Raw genomic sequence first — 23,696 nt, forward strand, 5'->3', positions numbered from 1 at the left:
AAGGAATTTTAATATTTTTGAGTCTTTGAACACTCCATTTTCATATTACTGCTTACTCTTCCTGCAAATGGGTTTTGCCCCTTGAGGTGTAGTTTTTATTTTGATTAGAACTGTTACCAAAAAACAATTGTCAGTTTTATTAAGACAGGAAAAATGTAAAACCTATTTTTGTGACTTAAGACTTTATGACAGAGATTAGACACTGGAGGTTTTTTTTTTTTAATGTATATTTATTAATGTTCAGAACACTGGAATTCCAACACAAATGAGAAAAGAATCTACAATAAATTAAGATTTTTGAATCTGTGCTTCTGCCGTGCTGGTTCCTCCCCTCCCCCGCTCGTCTGCTCCTTCCCCTTTCTAGGGCAGCTGTGGAAGGGACAGGGTCAGGATGCTGGTGACAAGCCTCGCGGAGCAGGAACTGGGCCAGGACTTTCTGTTCATTGTCCTTCAGGGCTTTCCTGAGATCTATAAATTTATGTCTTTTACCCAGTTGGGGAAATTTTTAGGTTTTTGTGTTTTGTTTTTTGTTTGTTTGTTTGTTTTTTTGCACCAGTCTTTTCTGTCCTTCTGCCCCAGGTCTCTGAGGCTCTGTTCACCTGTTTTCATTCTTTTTTTTTTTCTCTCTGTTCTTCAGATTTGATCATTTCTAGTGATCAATCTACAAGTTCACTGCCTCTTTCCTCTGTCACCTCCATTCTGTTGAGGCCATCCAGTGAATTTTATTTCACATATTGTCATTTTAAGTTACAAAATTTCTGTTAGGTCCCTCTTACAAGCATTACTTCTCTGCTGAGGACGTCTAGGTCTCCGTGCGTTTCTCGAGTGTTTGCTTCGTGGAGTGTGGTTGTAACACTGCTTTAAGGCCTGATCACAGGAACGTCTGGGCCACTCTGGGGGCGACTTCTGTCGGTTCCTTTTAGCTTGGCATTTTCCTGCCTCTTCATGTGCTGATTAATTTCAAAGCGAATCTTTGATGGACATTTCGAATGTCGTGCGACTTCCTGGTCTTGTTGGAATCCTCTGGCGGATGTCATTTTTAAATCTGTTTAGCTGGCAAGTGACCAGTTAGGTGAGGACCACGAGCTGTCACCTGCGAGCAGTGGGTTCCAGCTGACGTTCAGTGTCCAGGCTTTTGCTCTGCTGCATGGGTCTACCTGCCCGGTCTGCCACTCGGTCGGTCTGAGACGTGGCTGGTGGTTTCGGTCTTGGTTCTGTTCTCCAAGCCTTGGCCGCGCTTTTCCGGGTCTGCCCCCTGCGCCCACAACCCGGGGGTGAGCCAGCACCCATCGGCGTGTGTGGAAACTAGGGGCCCCTCCTCTAGCTTGCTCCTGTCTGGAATTTGCCTCCCATGCTCTAACTCTTTGGGCCTCTTTTCTTGGTTCCTCTGTCCAGAAAGGGTTCTAGCCAGTCGCACTGTCTCAATTCCCCCCAACTGGGGCCACCCTCGGGGAAAATGGAAACAAAGAGATTGGGGCTACCCTTGGGTCAAATCCAGCGGAAAAAAGAACCGCCCACAAACACCCCCACCCCCAAAGGTCATTCTTCAAGTTTTGCTGCCTCCCCAGTCACTTGTCACAGGCTCTGCAGTGAACATGACCGAATGGATCTCGACCCCAAAGCTCAGCTTAATGGGGAAACATGGAAGCATGAGAGAGAGAGGGAGAGGCCTGGGGGTCCTCCTGCAGACACATCACACCCAACACCAGCCTCAGACAAGGCCGCTCTGGGACCAAGAGGGACCGAGACAAAACGAAGACCCCTCTGAAACCGCCTCTGACACAGACACAGACGCTGGACATCTGAACGCTGCTCAGGCCACAGAAACATCCGAACCTCCCGTCCAGCTGCAGGAGCAACTGCTGCCTCACCAGTCACAGCTGTGGCCTCGCTCCAGGCTCCCTCCTTGAAGGTGAGGTTTATTTGGACACCCAAGGGTGGGGGACATCAACAGCTTGGGGTGGCTTCCCTGGACATGGACGGGGTGGGGCAGAAGACAGACCGCGGGCTTTGAAGCCGCCTCGGGGCCTAGGGAAGGGGCCTTCCAGGTGTGGAGCGAGCGGCTCTAGGATCTGACGGAACACTCTGGAAACGAGCTTCAGAGGCTCTGAGCCCAGATCGGTTTTCCTATTTCTATCCCTTTCTCTCATCATCAGCAGACGGGGGGGGGGCGGGGTGGGAAGGGGGTATAGCCCAGGCTGGGGTGGCCTGTGTGTGGGAAAGAGGGCAGGGGGCCATGTGTCCTACTTAACCTCAGCCCCTCTGGCCTGCCCAGGGTCTTCCGAAGGGCGCCTGGGGGTACAGCCTGGGAGTCCGCGGGCCCCAGTGCTTGGGCAGGGCTTGGGGAGAGGCCCGCGTTCCAGCAGCAACCTTGACCCATAGCACCCCCTGGCGGACAACAGCTGCGTAATTTCTCTCTGGCATTGCCCAGGGCCCTTCTGGCCAGTGGCCTCGGGGGCGCACGGAGGCAGCCCGTGCTCACCGGAGAGAAGGGAGCAGGGCAGGCAGGGGACAGCAGCAGCTTCATGCCCCCTCCCCCACCTTCCTCCACTGGCCGCCCCTGCGGGCCGGAGGCTGGCGGGACAGGCAGAGCCGCCCTGTGCCTTCCCTCCCTCCTGCTCGTGTGTCTGCCACTTTTAGGATCAGCCTCACACACAGCAGGGTGGGCACTGCAGAGGGTCCCCAGCCTGGTCCTCAGCTCAGACCTCCGTTCCCAGGGCAGTGAATTGGGGGAAACCTGAGCCCAGGGAGGCTCCACGCTGCCCTTGGAGCCGGCGGAACAAAGGCGACGTTTCAGCCCGAGTCCCCATGCCGGGCCGAGGGTCCCCAAGGACCACGGGGCCACTGTTGGCCTGTCCAATCCCCACTGCCCTGCACATCGTGGAATGTGGATGTCGAGCTGAGGTCCCCCTCCTGGCCAGGGCAGAGCAGGGCCTCCCTGGTCCAGCCAACTGGACTGAGCAGGCTGGGCTGGGGCTGGGGGCAGCTGCTCAGGCCCGAGCCCTGCCCACCGCTGGCCACCCGGCCACCCCTCTGCCTCCCAGGGCGTTTCCTCATGGGAAGCTGAGGCAGGCTGCTCGGGCCCATTTGCCCCCCTTGGGGCGCACTTGCTGGGTGAGGCTTCCAGGTAACGGGCCAGGGGCTCAGGGCAGCCCTGCGGAGGGCAGGGGCCTGGGGAAAAGGAGGGCTGGGGGCCGGCCCGCAGGGTGAGGGGGCCTCAGCACTGCTTCCTCTCGTCAGAAGACACTTTGGGGAGCTCACTGTCCCTGCTCCTCGGTCGGCAGCGGCTAACTGCTCTGCCTCCTGTCACAAGCCCCAGCCCATATGGGTGCTTGTGGGGGTGGGTGGGTCCTTTCAGCTCTACTGAGACGTGTCCTCCCTGCGGGGTTTGCACGCTTCGAGGGACAGGGTCCGGGCTGAGGCCGCGCCCCTCACTGGCCCCCACTGCGGTGGGCACTGCTGAGGTGGGCGGCTTCCTCTAGGGGTCCAGCCTCTAGGGGTCAAGGGTGGGCTGGCACCTAGCTCTCAGCCCCACTCAGTGGCCTGGTCTTGAAGGCCCTTCACACTGCGGCCTGTGGCCCCGGTGCTCAGGGTCACACTTAGCCAGGCGTGGCTTCCCCAGGCTGGAGGGGGCATGGCGCCAGGCTTACGGCCAGTCCACCCGGCAGGCTGCAACCCCCACCCAAACCCCAAGTGAGGTGTGTGGGCCTGGCCTCCCCGCCCTCCCTTCACCTTCCACTGGGCGGCAGAGCCTAGCTGTGCAGGGGGGCGACTGCCGTGCTGAGTCCAAGGCATCTGGGCCCCCTCTGCTGGACAAGGCCCGGCTTGGCAGGCCGTGCTGGGGGAAACACCGCCAGCTGCTGATTCGGGACTAAGGGCCTGGGGGTCGGGTCCCTGCTCCCTCATCCACTACGGCGAACTCTCCGAATCCAGCCATCTCGTCCGCCCCTCCACAGCCCACCTGGTCTCTGTAACCTCCCATTGGTACATCAGAGGCCAAAGGGATCCTCTGCTCAAAGGCCCCCCCAGGCCTCCCTCCCGTTCAGCAGGAAGCCCACTCCTCGCTGAGGCACGCTGGGGCCGAGGTGCCTGTCACCTGTTCTGGGCTTCTCCCTTGTGGTCAGTTGTGGGCTGTGACCTGCCTTGGGGCGGGGGGCGGTATCCTACCAGGGCACCCTGACCGAGGACTAGCCCTGCCACCAGCGGCCTGGTCACTCGGCACCAGAGGCTCTGAGCCCCGGAGGGCGGGGCCACATGATTGCTTCCCAAGGACTTGCTGCCTCTGGGCTAGAACCTTCCAACCAACCGTCCCCCCGCCGGCCGCCCCCGCCGCCCAAGAAGCCTGCCTTGAAGCTCCAAGTAAGGAGTGAGTCTGAGGCCAGTGAGGGAGAGGGAGCACGGGACAGCTGGCTGAGCCCTGGGGACAGCACCAGGGATCCTGACCCCGCCCATCCCCACCCCCAGCACAGGGAGTTGGGCAGTGGCCTGGGCAGTGGCAGTGTCCTGCCTGACCCAGATGATGACCACTCCCACAGCACAGAGGCCGTGAAGAAAGTGGAGGGGCCAGGGCCATGCACCTCCAGACTTCCACCCTCCAAGTCCTGGGTCACCACCCAGCCCCCCTCTTGCAATACACAGGCAAGATGACAGTCACTCCAGGGCTCAGTGCTGACCAAAATGTCCCTGGTCAAAGCATGTGACCCACTAACACAGCCGGCTCCGAGGTTCTTCACTCTCATCTGCCACACGCCGGCGCGTGCACGCACACTGCGTGCTCTGCACATGCGCCTGCAACTCACAAGTCAAAACCCCAAAGCCTGATGTGAAGGTGTGCGGAGGCGGGGCCTTTAGGAGGTGCTGAGGTCAGGAGGGCAGAACCCACGATGGGACCGGGGCCCTTATAAAAGGGGCCCCAGGGAGCCCTACGCCTTTCCACGGTGCCAGGAAACAGTCGCGCCTTGGGTGACCCGTGAGAGGGCCCTCACCCGACTGTGCTGGCACCCTGATCTCAGACTCCCAGCCTCCAGGACTGAGAGCAATAAATTTGTTGTTTATACACCAGCCAGTCTGGGACACTGTAACAGTGGCCTGAATGAGATACGCACACACGTGTGTCACTCCAACTTCCTACCCCACGAGAACTCTTCACGGGGATGGTTTCTAACATGACTGACCGGGCTGGAGTGTTGGGCACTCTGCGGGGGAAGGGGTGGCCTCGAGACCTCATCGTCCCTCAGAAATCCCAAGCAACTGGGACTTGGCTCAAGGCCCAGTCACACGTCCTCTGCCTCAGGTGAGGCTGGGACCTCAGCGAGGAGGGTGGGGCTCCCATCGCTCCCCCATGCTGGCCGCCTGCCTTCCCACAGTTGGGGGCCCAGTGCTGTGGGGCCCCAAGACAGCCCACCTGTCTTCCACCCCACACAGGCCGCCGCCAGAATCCACGTCTTGGACATAAGTTTTATTCCACGCTGTCCCTGCACCCCCTTTCACACCCCTCTGTGTGCTCCTGGGTGGGAAACCTCCCCTGAGGTAGGAACTGTATAAGTGGGGTGCTTAGGATAGACGTACCCGCCAGTAAGTCCTTGTGGCCGGAGCTCCAATGCGGGTGGTCTCGCTGGGGCTCTCCCTGGCCGAGACAGGGGTGGCAGATCCAGCCAGGCGCCCCCTGGTCCACGACAGCGGCTGAACCCCTGGCCGCCCGCCCCAGGCTCTGCTCTGCCACATCTGCTCCCAGGTGCTTAGAACGTGGGACCCGAGCCTGGGCCGTCACCGGAGCCCTCAGTGGCCACTCTGGATTTGCTCTTGCCCTTCTGGAGCGTGTAGGCGGAAGGCCCCAGACGCAGGATTTTCCCGCTGCCCAGGCACTCGTCCCCCTTGTAGAACACGGCAAACTGGAAAGGAGAGACGCCTGCGTCACCCGTAGGGGGACTCGGGGAGCCTGCGGAGCAGCCAGGAGCCTGGGCCTGTGGCTGCTGGTCTGGGGCCAGAATGAGGAGAGGCTGGACAACTCTCTGCCTCTCCTTTACCTGTCCTTGTCCCTGGGGTCCGCCCTGAGGCTGGGCAGGGCGGAGCAGGTGGGCCTCCAGCGGCTGGTGTGGCGGCAGACTCCCACGCTCCCATCTTCACTGGCTCTGTGACCTGAGCACTCACGGCCCCTGTCCCTCAGCCCCGCCCCTGTGAATCAGGTACGCTGGTGGAGGAGGAAGTGAGGTGCCACCTTTGGAGCACGAAGCCCACTGGCCACAAGCCTGCTCACCTGCACGGCCCCACCTGGGGACAGCCAAGCAAGTGCTAAAGCCTATCTCCACTCCAGGGCTGGGCCTGGGCCACATGTGTCCTGCCAGCGCGTGTCCCCTCCCTCCAGCGCGTGTCCCCTCCTTGCTCCAGAGCACGGTGCAGGGCCGGGCGCCCCACTCACCTGTCCTGGGGTGAGGGCCCGCACAGGCCTCACAGCCGTCACCCACACGGTGCCATCTTGATTGAGGGTCAGCACACAGGGCACTGGGTGGGGAAGAGGGGCCCTTGGAGGGTCACTGGCCTGGCAGCCCCAGGCCTCGGGCCCCAGGGAAGAAGGAGCACCAGCCAAGGGGCGGTGACAGCCAGAGGGGCTCAAGGGCCACCACCTGGGCCCACAGGAAGCATATGCACGACCTGGACCCTCAGACCAGCGCTGACCTCTGGGACCCTCCCTGCACCCCGACACAGGAAGCTGAGCTAGGCCGCCGCGCCCCCGGGCCTGTCCCCAACGTAGGCAGAAGGAAAGGGGGTCTGAAGATGTGATATAATCCAAACAACAGGGACTCCTAAATCTGGCTTCTCCCGGTGATCCCAACCGCTCAGTCACCTAGCGCCATCTGGTGGCGGAACCGGAAGTGGCACTCCATCATCTTGTCCCGCACCAGGGCTGCCGGCGGCTCCTCAGCAATCCAGTGCACGCGGCTGGTCCGCAGCAGGTCCCTGAACAAGGCCGGGTGGTCTGTGCCGGGGGCCTGCGGAGCGGAAGGCAGAGGTCGTGATGCCCTGGCACCCTTGGCACATGAGCCCCTTGACTCAAAGCCACCTCATTGTCCCTTGTTAATGATAATCCTAAGCAAAATGCATGCTCAAAACTGGAGCGTTAGACGTGCTTTTTCTCAAGAGCCTTTCGACCCCCATTTTGCAAAAGAAGAAACGCAGGCCTAGGACGGAAAGTAACTTGTCACAATCACTCACACCTGGCAAGCAACCGAGTATGTATAAGCCGAACTTAGGACCTCGCTCGGCACTCCGCCTCCAAGTTCAAATCTCACTCTGTCTCCACCACAAGCCACCTAGAGCCAGGGACATGGGCCTGGCTTGTCTCTCAGAAAAGCCATTACAGGAATCCCACCAAACCCCACGTGGCTGGGGAAAGAAGGGACGGTGCTGGCTCCCTGAGGCGGTTGATGTGGTCTGCTTTCCTGTCCTGACTCCCAAGAGCCCCCTGGCCTCCAAGTATCTCGTAAGCCTCCCCTCTGAGACAGGACCAAGGGCGCTAAGTCCTGGGGCCTTGGGCTCTAAGTAGGCAGGGAGTCCCATACAGGGACAAATATCAGTCAATGACACTTCTGTTTTTTCTGAAAGCAAAAGAAACCGCTGAATTTTACACCAAAATCACATTAATTCATGCTTGGCCAGAATCGCTGTCCAGGCTTTCGTGCCCACAGTTCTTGGAAGACGTCCCAGAACTAACTGGTCAGGGCTGTTGGCCTCTCTGCCTGTGTCTAAGAGAAGGTTCCCCAGCTTTGTCACAGAGCACGAGATGGCACCCAGCTTGCTCAGAGCAGGGTTTCTCAACCTTGACACCACTGAGACTCGGGGCTGGTACAAGGCGGGGGCCCCCAGCCTCTACCCACTAGATAGCAGTAGCGTCTACTCTCTCCACCCTCCCCTGTGTTCTGACAACTCACCCCCTTTGCGATGTCCTGCTCTAGAGCCCGGGGCAGGAGTCCAGGGTCACAGTGGCTCAGGGCACCGCTGTGGCACACGGACTGGTTTGGTCCTGGCTCTGCCACTTACATTGTTCGACAGTGACCTCCTGGGCCTGTCCCAGGCCCTGAGGCTACCTGCTCTCCACGGGCCCGCAGGCACACTTCTCCACCTTTGAGTCTCATCCTCTTCGGTAAAACCAGAGAGACAGTGGGGACAGGGGCTAACCTGACGATTAACGCAGTGAGCGGTATGCAGTGGGAGCCTGGTAAGCACCTCAACAAAGTCGTTCTGGCGCCTCGGGCCAGCCCTGGGGTGCAGAGAGCCCAGGACCCCACCAGCCCGGCCTGGTCACGCCCACAGCGTGGCCGCTGCCGCCCAACTCACCACGAACACGTCGCCCCTGCCGCCGTCCTTCTCTGCCACGTACCAGGGCTCGCGCAGGCCACCGATCTTGGCTCTCTGGCCCAAAGTGTAGAGGAACCAACCTGGGGAGACAGGTTCTCAGTGAGGGGGGCCGAGTCCCCTCACGGTGGAGGGCTGCGGGTCGGGGCTCTGTGGACCACCGAGGGGTGGCCAGAGAGGCCAGGGTCCTCCAGCAGCCAGCGTCGGCCCTGACCAAGCACCTGGGCACGTCCCACCCCGTGTCTGGGCCAGGGTTCGGCTGTGTCTTGCGCCCCACACAAAGCAGGTGCAGCTGCGAGAGCGCCTGAGCCTCGAGGAGCACGGACGCCGCCTTTACAACGCGACCGAGTCCGTTCGAAGGCTCGCGCCCCGCCTCGCTGAGACCCCACCCATGCACTAACCACCTCGGGGCCGCAACATCGGGTTGCCCCGTCTGTGCCCAAGCCCTCCCGGGAGACTGCCCCTGTGCACCCCCACCCCACGGCTGGGCTACCCCTCCCCTGTCCCTCCCTCCGAGTGACAGGGCGCAGGCAGAGATGACTGGGGAGTCGCGGCCCCTACTTCAGCAAGCAGGACAGCTGGATCACGGGCCTCACAACCATGAGCCCTCTGAGGGCTCCTCTGGAGACGGGCTGGGAGCATCCTGCAGCTGGCCCTCCTCAGGCGGCACTGCTGTTCCTTCCTCTCGTCTCAGAAATGCTCGGCTCTCTGGGAGCCTGTGACGTCTAAGCCCTGCTTCCCTCAGCAGGAAGGGGAAGCCGTCTGCCCGAACTGAGGTGGGGGACCTCCGGAGGACAAGCCACGTACGAGACCGTCCACATCCGAGCGGTAGCCCTGGCCCTTTCCCCAGCTCAGACCCACGCTGAGTAGAGACTCACCGGGTCATCAGGCCTCCAAGGGCACAGCCCCGGCGCGGACCAGCCCGACTTCCGCCCTCCCACCCAGGCTAGAACTCCTGCCCCCGACTGGTCTCTGTCCCTTGTCCTCCCTGCTCCAGTTCAGTGAAGGCTCAGAGACCCCACCGCAGTGTCTGCAGATGAGTGAGAGCACCTCGCCACACGCGGGACACCGCCTGATGCCACCTCTTCGCCTAGTCCTAAAGCATGAAGCTCACGCTTTGAAGCCAACCTGGCCCCGTTCATCGGGTGGGGCGGCGAGTTTCTCTGTCGTCTAATATTTCCTTTATATAGTGAGGAAGTAATTCTATAATCCTATTTACAGGGACTTAGAGCACAACTCAGGGAGCGAAGTCTTGGACTCAGCCTGCTTTTTTATTAGCTGCAATGCTTGTAAGAAGACATCTTGAAACGCAAAGATCCCACGTCAAAGCCGCCTCCGCGCCCCGCCATCCACCCCTTGTCCCCACAGTCGGAGGCACGGCGTCTAAACTACTCCTGGAATCGAGTCACCCCACAACTCAAGGTGCTTACAACGTGAAGCCAGAGGATGCGCCTCACCTTTATGCGTTCCCAGGACCTTATTGTCTTCTATCGAAATGAATCTGCCGGGCCGGGGCTGTAAGTACTGGAGAGCACGCACGGCGTCACTGCTGGGGCCAGGTCTGCGGCAGAGACACGGCCCCATCCTGTCCGCCAAAACACACTCACCTGAAGAATGAAGTTTTCAAAATTTCTTTTACCAACGAAACAGATGCCCATGCTCTGAAATGAAGAAGGGCCGATCATGAGACGAAGGACGGGCAGGTGTCTGCCCGCGAATGGGCCGCGCTGGGCCCAGGGCCGGCGTGCCCCACCCAGCACCCGGATGCCAGCCACAACCTACACGCAGGCCGGGAGTGGCTCACCGACAGCCTCTCAGGGGTTAGTCAGGGTCCCTAACCTGTGCCCTTGCCTGTGCGGTCCGGGCCTGTGTGGCAGACCATCGGAGCAGCTGCCCCGGGAAAGAAAACGAGCTGCTCAGGCCCTTCAGGCCACTGCGCGTGAGTCTCGGGAGAGAGGAAGGGACCAGAGCAGGAGCAGGGGGCAGAACGGTCAGGCCAGAGGCTGAAGCGTCCAAGGAAGGAGAAGTCTTCCTCAGGAGGTGTGCCCTCGCACGAGGTGACGACAGCGGGGACAAGCTCTCCACCGCCATGCTCAGCAGATGGCCTCATCTCTCATTCTTTGGTTTCTGTCCCTAGAATGTGGGTCCCATGAGGGTGGCTCCCTTGGCTCCTACCATAGTCACACTTGGACATGGGACAGGTAGAGATGAACAGAATTGATGGGTACGGGGAACCATGACTTGCTGACAAAAGGCACAGCCATGCCCATTCCCAGAAGACAGACGGGAAGCGGCGGCTACGGCTAACGCTGCCTCGACCGCGGAATGGCGGGAGCGGACTGGCACACGGGGGTGGGCGCAGCTCGCCAGACCAGCCCACCGCATGCCCCGCCGCACCTCAGGGCCTTTGCACATGCTCTCCCCACTTTCCGCACTGTTTCTCCTCACCTGTCTATGCGACACTAAAATCCTCGCAAGCCCTTTCCGGCGTCTCTAGCCCTTGATCTGCACTAGAGCCCACTGGTGTTTCCTCCGCAGCACCCCAACCCTCCCTCTCAGACCTCTCCTAAGGGTACAATGGTTATGTTTCCTGCCTGTCCCCGCCTTTGACGCCCCCAAGCTCCGTGGAGGCGGAAATTAACGTGTGTGCTCCTCGCTGCATCCTCGGAGGCCAGCGGCAGTGCCTGGCAGCAAGAAGGCACCGGATGAGCACAGCAGGTCCACGCGGCAGCACAAGCTCCCATGCACCCCAGAGTCTCAGCGCCCGGTCCCCACTGCCCTGCTCTCTCCTACAGCGGGGCCGCGAGCACGCAGGAGCCACCAAGGCCGCTGGGAACGCCGCCCACGCCAGTGGGGCCGGGGCGGGAGGGGGAAGTCACTGCTAAGCTGCTTTCTGAATGTCACAGCACACGTGCCAGCTCCTCCGAGGTGGCGAGCACAGACTTCTGCTTCTCCCTGTGCCGCGGAGCTGGAAGACGTGAGCGCCCCCCTCAGTCCTACCTCCTTTCTCTGAAGCACGTGATGGAGTCTATTCTCGGCAGCTATTTTCTTTACAAAGTCTTTCGTTAACCCCGCCAGAGGGAAGAGGGCTCTCCGCAGGGCGTCCTGGGAAACCTGGCCGAGAAAGAAGGTCTGGTCTTTAAGGCTGTCAGCTGCCTGGAGGAGCTTTGTCGCTGCCGAGAGTAAAGAACAGGAGACGTTGCAGGAATGAGACACCCGTGCTTCCCGCAGCGACGAGCTCCCGTTTGCTTAGACTGATCACCCCCGGTCTGGAAGAAACAAAGCCCAACACTCAACAGCAGACGGAACCGCTGCGGTGAAGCAGGATGAACTCTCACCCCTAACCCACCTGCTATTAAAAACGCGCGGGGAAGGCAGATTTCACATGTTAAGGAAACTTATTCCAGTTCACACTTTAGATAATAATATTTTCCAAGATGAAACATCCCATGAAAAAAACAAGTCTGACATAAATTCAGCCCATTTGGGAAAACTGAACGAGACAACTCGCAGAAAACCCCACCGACACGGCGTCGGCTGTGCCGTTTCCTGACAGTCAGGGATGTGCTGATGCCGTGGCTGTTTTCAAGGTCTGTCACCTTCCGGGTCTGACTACTGGGCAAGACGGCACGCCTTTGGCGGCACGCTACGCTCAAACGCATTGTCTTTTGTGGTAAAAATGGTTTCCGACATTTGTCAGATGCTCCTCTGCGATTTCTCTAATGGTCCCTATTTGATTATGAAGAGCCGGTTCCAGCTTTAAGGCACCAGTGCAGAGGTGTGACTGACCTTGGCCACGTGACACTGGTTCAGGAAAGAAGGCCCGGCCCCATCTCTGGGCCAGATCAGTCCTGCCCGGCGTGTGACTGAATTTCCGTTATTACAACTGTTGGGTCCCCCACTCTGAAGTTTAAAAACCAATGGAAATAACTAAACAGAGCATCGGCATGACGGCTTCTTTCCACAAGTCTCCTATCTATGCTAGGAGAGGCCTCACCAAGTTGTACTCAGAGCCACACGAGTATGACACGCACTCGGTGGAGTCAGTGTTTCCCACTGTGACCCCAGATTTGATTCTCACACTCGCTGTGAGGCAGAATTATCCGTGTTTTACAGACAAGGAAACTGAAGCTCAGGTAACGTGACTGGCCGAAATGGTACAGGCAGAGGTCAGCAGAGCTAGAGACTGAGCCCCGTCTCCTTAATTTCTATCCACCGCTTCCGTGCAAAATAACAAAAGCGGCTGAAAGATGAAAGACGAGGCTCAGTCCACCAGTCGTCAGGCAGACTCACGTGCCCAATGCTGCTCTGGTTCAAAACTAAAGTCAAACAGTATGAGTGTAAGGGCCTCCGGAGTACAGGGAGTAATTTGCATTTTCTCGTAGTTCTGAGTTATTTTAAAACAACTCGAAATCTTTTACGTTTAAGCTGGAAATCCTAAACCAGTGAGAGGGAGTAACGTTTGGTGAAGGCCAGGACCTTTATCCTCACACCTTCGCTCTTTCAGGCCCCGTGGGCACTCGGCCCGGTCAGAGGTGCCGCCGCCACCTTGTACAGGTGAGATTTACGAGCTCAAGGCCAGCACCCAGGAGCCCTGGCTTCGGGGCCTACTCGCTCCGGGGCCAGGTCCTCTGCTGCCCCTGGTGCACTCTCCCCAAGGACCCAGGCCCAGCCAGGAGGCCCTATTCCAGGTCTCCAGGGCAAGTGAACTAGAATAAAATAAAGAGCTTTAGTGTACCGAAAAGACACACTCAATTAAAGGTGTGCCGACGAGGGCAGAGACGGCTCTGTGCAGCCATGGCATACCCCCGATGGCCCAGAGAGCTCTGCGAGGCCAAACACTTTCCGGGGGGCCGGGGGGGGGGGGGGAGCAGGCATGCCTACCCGCTGCAGAAACAGCCCCTTCTGTCTTTCACGTAACGATGACGTGAATGCCTCTTTTCTACACACAAATGTGCATCAGGATAAGCCAGCAGCTTCCGAGTCCATTGTTTGCCATTTATTTTGGGGGGGAAAGTAAAACTCTGCTCCCTTTGTCCTTAATAAACTAATTTGTATACATAATCTTTGTCAACATAGTTCCAAGCCTGGCCACCAAGTCTGTGCTATGAACATCTGGTCTCAGCATTCCTGGCCCATGAAAGTATGCTTTGATCTTAAACCCTTACAAACTTGATGGTAAGTAACAGGGCCTATAGCACTCCAAATATTGTTGTGAAGTTTCTCCTGCAAATCACCAACACACAGTACCCAGACCTGGGTTATAAATTACGGATTCCATTTCCCGCCAGCCCTGGCCTGACCCCCGACTGGGACTTCTGTTGTCCAATCACAGGCCCTTGGGGGAAATAACCCTCTTGAGTCATTTTCAAAAAGGAAACCAAAACAAACGAGCTAGTTTGGAACACACAGAGGTCTGGCAGGTACGCTCGCACAATGACCCACTGTCATTCTTCAAAATATTTTACTCTGTTTACAAATAATGGAGCTCTGACCTGGGCACTTTTACTTACCATTCCTGACTTCAAATCGATTTCTGAAAAGCCCTTCCGGCCTCTTAATGTGCTTCTGTTGAAAGACTTCTTCATCTTCCAGTGAAGTTCTCGCATAGTGACCCGTGGCAACTGCATCTGCCCCTGTGAGGTTTTTAAGAACACAAGGGGCAGATTTTAGACCTGCGTTCACTGGCCTTGGCCAGCACCAGCCCAGGATGCCTAATGCAGCACAGACATGACGCCTCACCGCGGGTGGTCCGCCGCAGTCTCAAAGGGCACACCTCAAACTGCTGCACAGGTGGCATTTAACCCTTAATTTAAAATAACTTGACCTTGCTACACGGTTTATTATGTCTTTAAGGGCCTTTCAAAAGTTACCGTTCTACTCGTTCATTCATTCTAGCTTAAGGAAATAGTCGGATGAGCACACGGATTTAAGTACAAAAAACTCATTTCAGTGTTTCTTATACTAAGAAAAAACTAAAAACAACTAAAATGTTCAATGTCAGAAGAATATGAAGTAAATTAAAATACCATCGTGATAATAACAGTGCCGCTTCCGAAGAAATTTTAATGACATGGGAAAATGCTTATGACTTAGGGAAGAAAAGTACATAATACTACGATTCCACGTTTTTAAATGTACAGAAAAAGATGGAAAAAAACGTCCAAGAATCTATCCCTTTAATTCTGGGAAGGGAGACGATAGATGGCGTTTTCTCTCCTCTTTTTACTGTTCTAATTTCAAATTTTCTGTAATAAATATGTATTTTTTTTTAACTGTGAAGGATCATCCAGCATATTCAATTTCTTCTTTCTACATTATGAAAAAAAAGTGAAAGCATCTCCCAAAGCACACATTAGTCCACAACTTCTGTGCAATGTTCAGTATTGCAAGACTTCTCTCCTGGAAGGTGCAGCAAAACTGATTCAGGACTCACCCACCCAGTCGGCTCCATGTGAAACGAGACGCAGCAAGAATTAACTGCTGCATATTAACTACCTGAAAAGCGACATTTACGAACCCGTCATTACATCTTGGAAATTTTCTAATAGAGTAGAAACCACGTTTACTGCAGACAGCGTCGTACCTTCTGGGAGAAACCCTGAGATTTCACAAGTCCAAGTTTTACGTGTTTTGGTCTGTGTTGCGTGGTTCAAGCAGTAAGTTCAGACTTAGAGGCATTCAATGCAGAAATTCCTTTCGAAGCATGCCCAACAGATGGCCCCTGAAGGGCTCCCCAAAAGGCCGAGATGACAGGGAGCTTCGCCCTCTCAAAAGGCAAGTAGTCCCCTCCTGAGGAGCCGTTTGTGCTACCCAGAGTGAAAAACTCCCTCCTGCACGCTGCACGCCTGTCCTCTGGTGTCATACACTGAACCGTAATCCTAACTCACACGCATGAATACTGCTATGACGACCCCAAAGAATCACATAGTTCATCAGATGGCGTATGTCCAGACACACGCAAAACCAACCTCAATTCACACTCCATGCGTCTGTCACTCCTTTTTCTGAATAAATCGAGACTAAATGTATCCCGCCAACTGTGGCCCACCCAAGGCAGACCTCAGGGAGGGCTCAGGCTGCACTGGCTTCAACAGACATCAGGCTGCAGGCATGGTCAGTGTGAGACAGCGAAAGCCGCCATATCTTCTCCCTGTCTTGCACTGGGAGAATTAATTACTGAACTGGGTAGCAAACTTTGCATTTATCTCTATTCAGTTTCATGCTTTTGGTGTTAGTCCAGCATTCAAGGTTGTTATAATTTTCTGATCCTTTGTTTTTGTAGGCATTTTTTCACTATACCTAACTCCACGAACCAACTTTTCGTCACTGTCATCTCAGCTGCAGGTCACTTATACATCAGATCTGCAAGCCTACTTTGTGCCCATCTCAGTTATTATGAAAGTGCTCACAGGACAGAGCTGCCAACAGTCCTGTGACACCACTGGGCTCCTGGCACACAATTACATGTCTTGGCACGTGGCCAAGCATGGTAGGGTGAGCTGCAATGGGACAGCTGAAACGCCAGTACCCAGAACTTCAGAAAGCTGAAAGGCCAGTACCCAGAACTTCAGAAGCTGTTTATGGTGACTCTAACAGCAGGGGACCAGAAAAAGAACCTAGAATGTACAACAGCACCGCAACAGATACCAAGAGGTAGTCTAAGCAAGCAAGTCAGAATCAGGATGTGTCAACAGGAAGGAGTGGGATGTCCCAAAAGGGAGACGGGAACGAGAAAGAAATTCAGGGACAGACAAAATCTGCAGGCAAGCTGTCAGCGGGCAAGAGGGCCTCGATCATAACAGGATGGGCTTGCAGAAGAGGCCACTGAGGCATGGATTCAAACCAGAGCAACAGAACAGAGACCCAGGGACCCAGACCAGGTACAGACGCAGCCTGCCCTCAGGGAAAAGCAGAAACCTCCTTTTGAAAGAAGAGAAGAGGTCTCAGCAGAACTAGCAAAAAGGGTGACTAACAGGGAGCTGAACACTGAACATCCTGAGCCCTGAATTAGGGCTCCTGAACTTCTGCTAAGTACAACCACGTCCAGAACAGCCTGCTCCAGCGAGACTGGCCCCGCAGGCAGGGTCCGGGGCCGGGGCCCGCCTCTCAACTCTCTGGACACTGACCCAGCACATCCTTCCTCGGGATTCTGTGAAGCGGGTTCTCCTGGAACCCACGGCACCTGTCCCTGTCCTGCGCCTGTCCCCATCCTCTGCCTGTCCCCATCCTGCCCCTGTCCCTATACTGCGCAGTCCACAGTGAAGAGGCACCTCTCCTCCCAGTGACTGGGGCATTTGCACGTCACCAGAAAGTTTTCTTATTCAGTGAAATACAAAATATTATCTTTTCCACTGCTTCCTTTCTTTCAGAAAGACGAAACTGTTTACAAGGTTTTGGATTCTGCCTATCTCTGAAAATCTTATGAATTTAAAAAAAAAAACAAATAAAGATAATGCAAATTACTTACCAAGATTATCCAAAGCATAACGAAAAAAACAACTGAATTTGATGTACTTGTTGCACATGATGTCAGGGTTGGGAGTCCTTCCTTGTTCATATTCATTCAAAAAATCGCTAGAATACGAGAAGAAAATTTTCATTTCTAAGTGTGAAAGTCTTCAAAAAATAAATCAGATAAATTACTTGTTTAGAGTTTCTTCTTGTTTTATCAAATTGTAATTTTCTGTGAAGCAGGAGCACTTCAGGACGTAGCCATTTTGTTTTTTCATCAAACATTTGTTTAAAGCCAGCTGCACTCTCGGCCCGCATTACGATAATAAACCTGGGTGAAAAATGGGGTATCACGAGGTGAGGGGGGCGCGAGTGCCCCGCCAGAGGACGCCTCGGTGAGTCGGAGCAGGAATAAAAGAAGTGACAGTTACAATTCAAGGCTCTATCAGCCAGTCCACAATCTCAGCCTAAGAACCCAGGGCACCGGGCAGATGTGCCAACAAACGCTGTCTAATGGCACCACACACACTCCTGAGGACTGGCAGCCGCCTGGTGCCGGCAGTGGGCAGGCGCCCTAAGTGGGCTTCCGCTCTGCCAGACCGCTGGACCCGGGAGGAGGGCCACTGAGCGAGAACCTCAGGGTCTTATGGTATTCGCTTCAGGATGGTTTTGATGCTGTTTCGGGAGTTTAAAAAAGGGTGTGTTTTGGTATACATGATCATTTTTTTCATTTAACCTAAAGCTTTCCATTGAGCAGGAGGGGTTAAAAAAACAATGCTGACAAAGCATTGTGAAGGCACTGTGAAGGCTGATGAAGACTCTGCCCAGGGTCACAGGTCGCGTGCGGCTTCAGCTTCGGCAGGCAATGACAAACCATTCCTACCCCTGATCGCTCCTTCCTGAGTGCGGAAAGCTTGTGTTGCTCCATATTTTCAACAACACTTGATATTATCACACACTTTCCTTTTTTTTTTATTTTTAGAAAGTTGTCGCAGTTCATTAAACTATAAACTTCTTAAGGCTGAATCTGTGTTTTACTCTCTCTGAAGGTCCATCGCTGCCAAATTTTTTCAACATAACGAGCATTGAATAAATAAATGTTGAAGAGGCCGAACATTTAAACCAGTTTACGAAGAGCATATACTGTCAACCGCTTCCTCAATGGCATAATGGAAGACGTGTCGGCTGGCATTAGCAAAAACAATGGGGCATGGCCCACGGCCCATGTAGTGAGCAGATAAGCCAGGCCCGCACTTAGTGAGGGAGGTGGTGATTAGGAAGAACAGCTGGACTCCGACCCTTGAAGGTCGAGTGGGTCCCGAACAAAAGGCTTCAGAAGTTCCTGATCTAGAAAGCGCTACGAGGGCAGCAAGCGTTCAGAACAGAGATCACTGGGCACAGTTCCAACTGCACCCCTGGCAGTGGGGGCCAGGCCAGGGCAGAGCCTGGGCAAGCTCTGAGGCAGACAGGACCTAGATCCTCTCACGGGCTCTCTCCCTTCATCGTGAGGTTTCACGTGGGGACTACAAAAAGGACGCCCTGGGAACACTGGCCTGGAAACTGGGCTCTAGGCCGACGTCTGCTCCTAGTCTCCCACAGGACTCGGGACAAGCCCTTCCGCCAGCCTGGACAGATGTGGCCCAAAATCACATTCACTCACATACTTTCAAAAGTTAGCAAAGAAGGGTGGAGTTTAAACGTACCTGAATTTCTTACTATCATCCCGAACCCTGCAGTGCTCAGAGGAATCCCCCAAATTAGCTTTCTCCACCGATCCAGACTTGACCTTGAATCTGTCACTGACTCCTATGTTTCTCTTGCTTCTGCATCAGGCACCAAGCCCCGTGGCACCGCTTCCCAAAGCAAGCCCCAGGGGACCCCAGTAGCGTCGTCTGAAGTGCTTATTGAAGTGCGGGTTCCAGGGTCCCACCAGCCCTGGTCCAGAGGTGTGTCTAAAAGCCCCCAGTTGACTCTGCAGCTCCACATCTGCTGCCCGGTGGATCTGCCCTCTGGGGACCCGTCATGGCCAGCCTTCACTTCCCACCACACTCCCACCTTATTCCATACCCGTAGCAACAGCGCTTCCTTAGACTCTCTGCCCACAGTCTTCTCCCGTAACTTACCCTACACTTGGCTGCCAGGTTTGTCTTTTTAATAATGAAAACAACAAAAGCTACATGTATTGCTTACGTCAACTGCCCAGGGTCACACAATAAGTGGCAGACCGAAGACTAAACCCAAGGATTTTCTGACCCTTGCCCTAACCCACCCCTGCGTACACTCCTGCTGCCTCGGACGCCTCCACTGGCCACCCGAGGCACGCAGCCCACTCAGGGCTCACCACGCTCCAGCCCTCAGCATCCTCCCTTTGCAGCAAGGAGGGTCCCGCCAACGATTTCGACGATCACAAAATAAAGGATGGGTACTTATCCCTGTCTCCCCCACTGCTCTTGCGACCCCATGTGGAATGTCTCTAGTCCCTGTGACTTTCAAGGGCAAGTCAAACCCCAGCCCCTCATGAGGTCTCCCTGAGCACTCCACGCGACACATTTCTCCCTCCTCTGAACTGCAGCATTTTAATGGACTTCATGCCACTCGCCACCATTACGTTCTTTGAAAATAATGTCCTCTTCCCAACTAGATTACAAATTCCTACAGAATGGGACCATGGTTTATACATCTTTTTGTTTCCAAATGCAGCACAGTGCCTAGGACAGAGGGAGCCATAATAACTGTTAGGGTTATATTAGATTTTTAAAGTTTTTTTTTTTGGTGGTTTTTTTTTTTTTTTGTGATTTCAAAAGGCACGGGGGAGTGGATCACTTAACTCTTTTTCTCAGAACCCCCCAATCACTGAGCTGCATGGGTGTGGCCACTCCCCTCACGGCACCTTCCAGGGGAGACCGCAGCCTTAGCTCCCCTACTCTAATTCGGCAGCAGAAACATCTCAAGGTTCAAGAAGCATTAAAGAGACCTTCTGGAAGGTGGCAAAATAACAGGAATAAGAGCTTGGGGTGCTCTGGGATCCAGGCCTGGCCTCTCACACAGAGTCCCTCGAGGGTGGCTGAGGCCTCCCACCCACGTTCTTTGGTATCGCTGCTGAAGAGCGCAGGTGGCACAAGTCAGTCGGATGGACCACGATGGGACTGGAAGGACCCGCAGCACATGGGAAGGCTCTGCATCCGCGAACGGCTCTCACCTGAACACATCGTTCCAATACTCCTTCACATAGGACACCTGGTGGAAAGGGATGTCCAAGATTTGGCAAACTCTGTAAGCATCTTCGCAGTCCTTGTCAGCTGTGCAAACTCCATGTTCGTCCAGTGAGTCCCAGTTCTTCATAAACACCCCTGTCACTTGGTAACCTGGGGAGGCAGGAAGGACAAATTAAAGAGAATATACAAAATGAACCTTGGGTGAAAAGGGCAGTGATCTGAGGTCCTAGCAGTTCCTTGATGTGACTTAAATGCTCCTTCCCCTAGATTCCTGCAGCATTTTGTGATGGCTTCCGCCATCACATTATTGGGCTGAAATTGCCTATGTCTGCAAGATATGAGCAAGATGGTACTTTTTCATCTTCGTGACTGCGTGTCAGCACAATGCCTACCACATAGAGATGCTTAGCAAATGTGTGAAGAGCAGAAATTCAACAAGATTTTTCAAAACCACCACCATTCAGTTATCAAAAAAGTGAACTAATTTCAAAAGTTATTTCCAATTACCATCTAAGATTTAGATTCTAAGTCCTCGGACGTGACAATTCAAATTTTGGCTATTTTAGGGCTGTATTTCTTAGATATTTTCTGACCTATTTTTTTCCCTCTTCTGTTGTGACGAACTACCCAACCGAATATTGGACAGGCAAGCTTCAGCCTTACTCCGTCTTAGTGAACTACACAGGCTCCTACCCTGTAAGAAAAACGTTTATTCCGCGTAGGCTCAATATAATGAAAGACAGAGCATTTGACTGTAAACGTTTTAATATAGAACTACAAAGAACAGAGATTCAATAACAAAGCTTTGCCCAAACTAAAGGGCCACAGTGGGAAGACCACGCCCACCCCAGCAGGTAATCAGGCTCTCCCTCCTTTGTCTCCCCACACTTCTCACAGCTGCTTTTCTTAGAGCATACCACGGGAGGCTCCACAACGCACTGAAGCATGGAGCTCCTTACAGGGCAAGGCTCATCTCATACGATTCTGTGTCCACTGCACCTAGCAGTACCCAGCACAAAACAGCGTAAAAAGTGCTTGTAGAATGGATAAACAACACGGGGCTTTAGAAATCCACTCTTTTTTAGCCTCAGCTGCCTGATCATTTTTCTCATGGAGTCGTGACCCACTCACACAGGCACAGGGCTTGGCTCTCTAAGACGGATCTTAGCGCTTTGCCTAGCCTTAATTTTCCAGGGAGCATGTGACAGGATGTGCACCTCCAATAACACTGGGAAAGCCCTTGAGGCCAAGAGGAAAGGACCACGCTTTTTCTTTGCTGTCCATCAGCTCCCCTACCACCCCCGCCCAAGGAAGGCTGGAATATGAACTTGTACAGTCTGGATCCAGGGGAGGAGGGAGAGCTTATCTGCCTAAAGAGGAAAATAATATACCTGGTCTCCCCACGGCCAGCCTCCCACGTCTCCCAAAAGACGTCACACGCCTTGTCAGGAACTTGCATTGTCTACTCAACCTAATCTAGGGCTCCACTACTCCTCCACCCCACCCCCGTCTCCTGCCACCTCCTTCTGGCCAGATTCCAGCCAACACTCCCGTGCCCCTGTGCTTGCCTGCGGCCAGCACACCCGCAATTCTTTGCCCAGTGAAACCCTACTCTTCCTTCAAGCCTCAGCTCAAACAGCACCACGTCCAGGATGCGTTCATTCGCCCTTCCTCGCAACTGTAAACGCTTAGTTTGCCTATAATTCTATTTAGCACTTTTTATTTATCATACCTAATAGCTACAGTTGTGAAGAATATGTACTAACGGCCACTAACGTTTTCTGAGTATCTGATAGGTGCTGGACACTGAAGTAAACGCTTTACATGTATTATGTCATTTAACCCTTCCAGTACCCCGGTGAGGTAGGTGTTATCTCCATTACGGAGGGGCAAGAACCCCGCACCCGCTCTGCATTCCAAGGGCCTAGCACCAAAGGTGGCCCAGGGCGGAGGCTCCACGGACGCCACTGAGGGGTGAGGCCTCGCAATGAGGGAGGGCCGTGCAGACAGAGAATTCGGACTGGCAGTTACTCTCGGTGCCCTTGACGTGTCTGGAGGAAACGCTAGTGCTTTTGAGGAAGTGTCTGTCATCCACTGGACGGAGAACACAGACGACCTTTAAGGCGCAGACCGCCCATCGGTACTCCGTCGCACACGTCGCCTGGCGGCCGCCTCGGGACTCAAAAGGACAGGACCTCTACGGACCGGCCACTGTGCCCAGAGGTCAGCTTCCCTCACGACTGCGCGTGGCCTCCCAGGTTAAGGGCGGACGCCGCCGCCGCCCCGGGCGCGGAACCTCGGAGCCGGGGAATCGCGCCGCACGCGCCCCGAGTCGGAGATTCACAGTCCGCGGCGTCGGCAACCTGGGCGGTTGGCGGCCTAAGTGGCCCGAAGCAGTGGGGACCTCGGTCCCAGAGGAGGCGACGCCCAAGGCCACGCAGGACGGGAGCGAGACACTGCACACAGGGCCGCCTCACCTCTCCGCCTCAGCAGCAGCGCGGCCACGGCGCTGTCCACGCCGCCGGACAGGGCGCACACGACGTGCCGCGCCGCCAGCATCTGCGCGCCGTCAACTTCTCCAACTATCGCCGCCGCTTCCGCGCCGCGCCGGAAGTCCCGCCCCCATTGCGACGCGGCTGTGGTCCGGCCGGAAGTGAGTGCCGGGCGGCCGCGTTCCGCCTGGTCAGCCCTTCGCCGCACTTCCATGCCCGAGCCCCGTCGTCCGCCCTAGTCCACGCTCCGCTGTCCTTTTCTTTCCTGGGCGCGCTCTGCTGCCTAACGCTCAGTACCGACGTGTGTGTGCGCGCGCGTGTGCTACACGGGACAGGGTGTGTCGTTCACGGCTGCACGCCCAGCACACACACGAGTGTGGGTAGGGGGCCTCTTCACAAACAGGCACATAATGAAGGACCTGAGATCGTCCCCCGAGGAAGTGGGATCTTCTGGGATGGAGTCTGCACTTCAACCAATTATTATTCACACCAATTTTTTTCCCATTATATCTCCATAACTTGTTTTTTTAATAACTGCAGGGATGCATGCCCTTTTGATCTCTTCATCCGCTCCCCACCTTCTCCCGCCCCCCCCCCACTTCCTGGCAACCACCAATCTATTTTGGTGCGCACGTGAGATCATATGGTGATTTTTTTCTCAGTCTGACTTATTTCACTTAGCATAATGCCCTCAAGGTCCATCCATCAATAGCCACACTCAATTCTGAAGTTTGGATAATGTAAATCTTGCAATATTGATTAGCAATAAAAATAGCATGGCTATATATATTTGAAAATCAAGCTAATTTTTAAAATCAAGGTATGCTTTGATATAATTTATTTTACAATTCAACTTAAATCTAGAATACTTAACTTTTCATACAAACTTAGTTTTTGAAATAGTCACTTGCTATTTTACATACAAAAGATTCAAGACAAAATTCTGCACTTGGAGACTTCCAATTTGTAGTCCAGCGCAGTGTGCGGGGCAGCGAGGGTAGCAGCCGCTGGACAGCAGTGGCCGCGCGTGGGCACAGACAGGCCCCTGGTCCCGCAGCCTGCCTCCCCAAGCATAGCCATTTTACTTAGGTTCTAAAACAATTTTTTCCCAGAACGATTCCTCCTAAGTTTATTTCGAAGCTGAGTACCACGTTAGGACTGTTCTTGTAACAAAGAGTCAGAT

General features: G+C 54.9%; 1 protein-coding gene across 14 annotated transcripts; it reads right to left on the reverse strand.

Moving 5' to 3' along the window:
- Positions 1 to 568: 568 nt before the first annotated feature.
- On the reverse strand, positions 569 to 22,642 carry TRMU (tRNA mitochondrial 2-thiouridylase). Of its 14 annotated transcripts, none has more exons than XM_039863159.1 (12): positions 22,499 to 22,642; positions 20,006 to 20,171; positions 16,823 to 16,929; positions 13,866 to 13,988; positions 11,353 to 11,528; positions 9,960 to 10,013; positions 9,810 to 9,876; positions 8,335 to 8,435; positions 6,845 to 6,989; positions 6,419 to 6,501; positions 5,569 to 5,908; positions 569 to 1,045 (listed from the first exon to the last, which is right to left on the reverse strand). In XM_039863159.1, exons 1-12 carry the CDS (start codon positions 22,578 to 22,580, stop codon positions 861 to 863), a joined length of 1,629 nt encoding a protein of 542 aa, XP_039719093.1. In that variant the 5' UTR covers positions 22,581 to 22,642; the 3' UTR covers positions 569 to 860. The 14 variants fall into 14 exon arrangements, 12 of the variants coding, with proteins under 12 accessions (XP_039719093.1, XP_039719092.1, XP_039719091.1 ...); XM_039863158.1 differs by having other exon boundaries at positions 904 to 1,255; positions 11,353 to 11,525; XM_039863157.1 differs by having other exon boundaries at positions 904 to 1,255.
- Between the last annotated feature and the right edge of the window lie 1,054 nt (positions 22,643 to 23,696).

The sequence above is a fragment of the Pteropus medius genome, unplaced genomic scaffold, assembly GCF_902729225.1.
Source record: "Pteropus medius unplaced genomic scaffold, Ma_sr-lr_union100, whole genome shotgun sequence".
NCBI lineage: Eukaryota > Metazoa > Chordata > Mammalia > Chiroptera > Pteropodidae > Pteropus > Pteropus medius.

Bases quoted from the DNA above. Each gene is read 5' to 3' on its own strand.
- TRMU (XM_039863160.1), bottom strand. From the start codon at position 22,112: ATGACAGACACTTCCTCAAAAGCACTAGCGTTTCCTCCAGACACGTCA. The intron at 20,172-21,925 runs GTGCGGGGTTCT...CTGCCTCCCCAG, and splicing joins GCCCTTGGAATGCAGAGCGG to GTTACCAAGTGACAGGGGTG. The intron at 5,909-6,418 runs GTGAGTGGGGCG...CGGGTGACGCAG, and splicing joins GGGCCCTCACCCCAGGACAG to GCGTCTCTCCTTTCCAGTTT.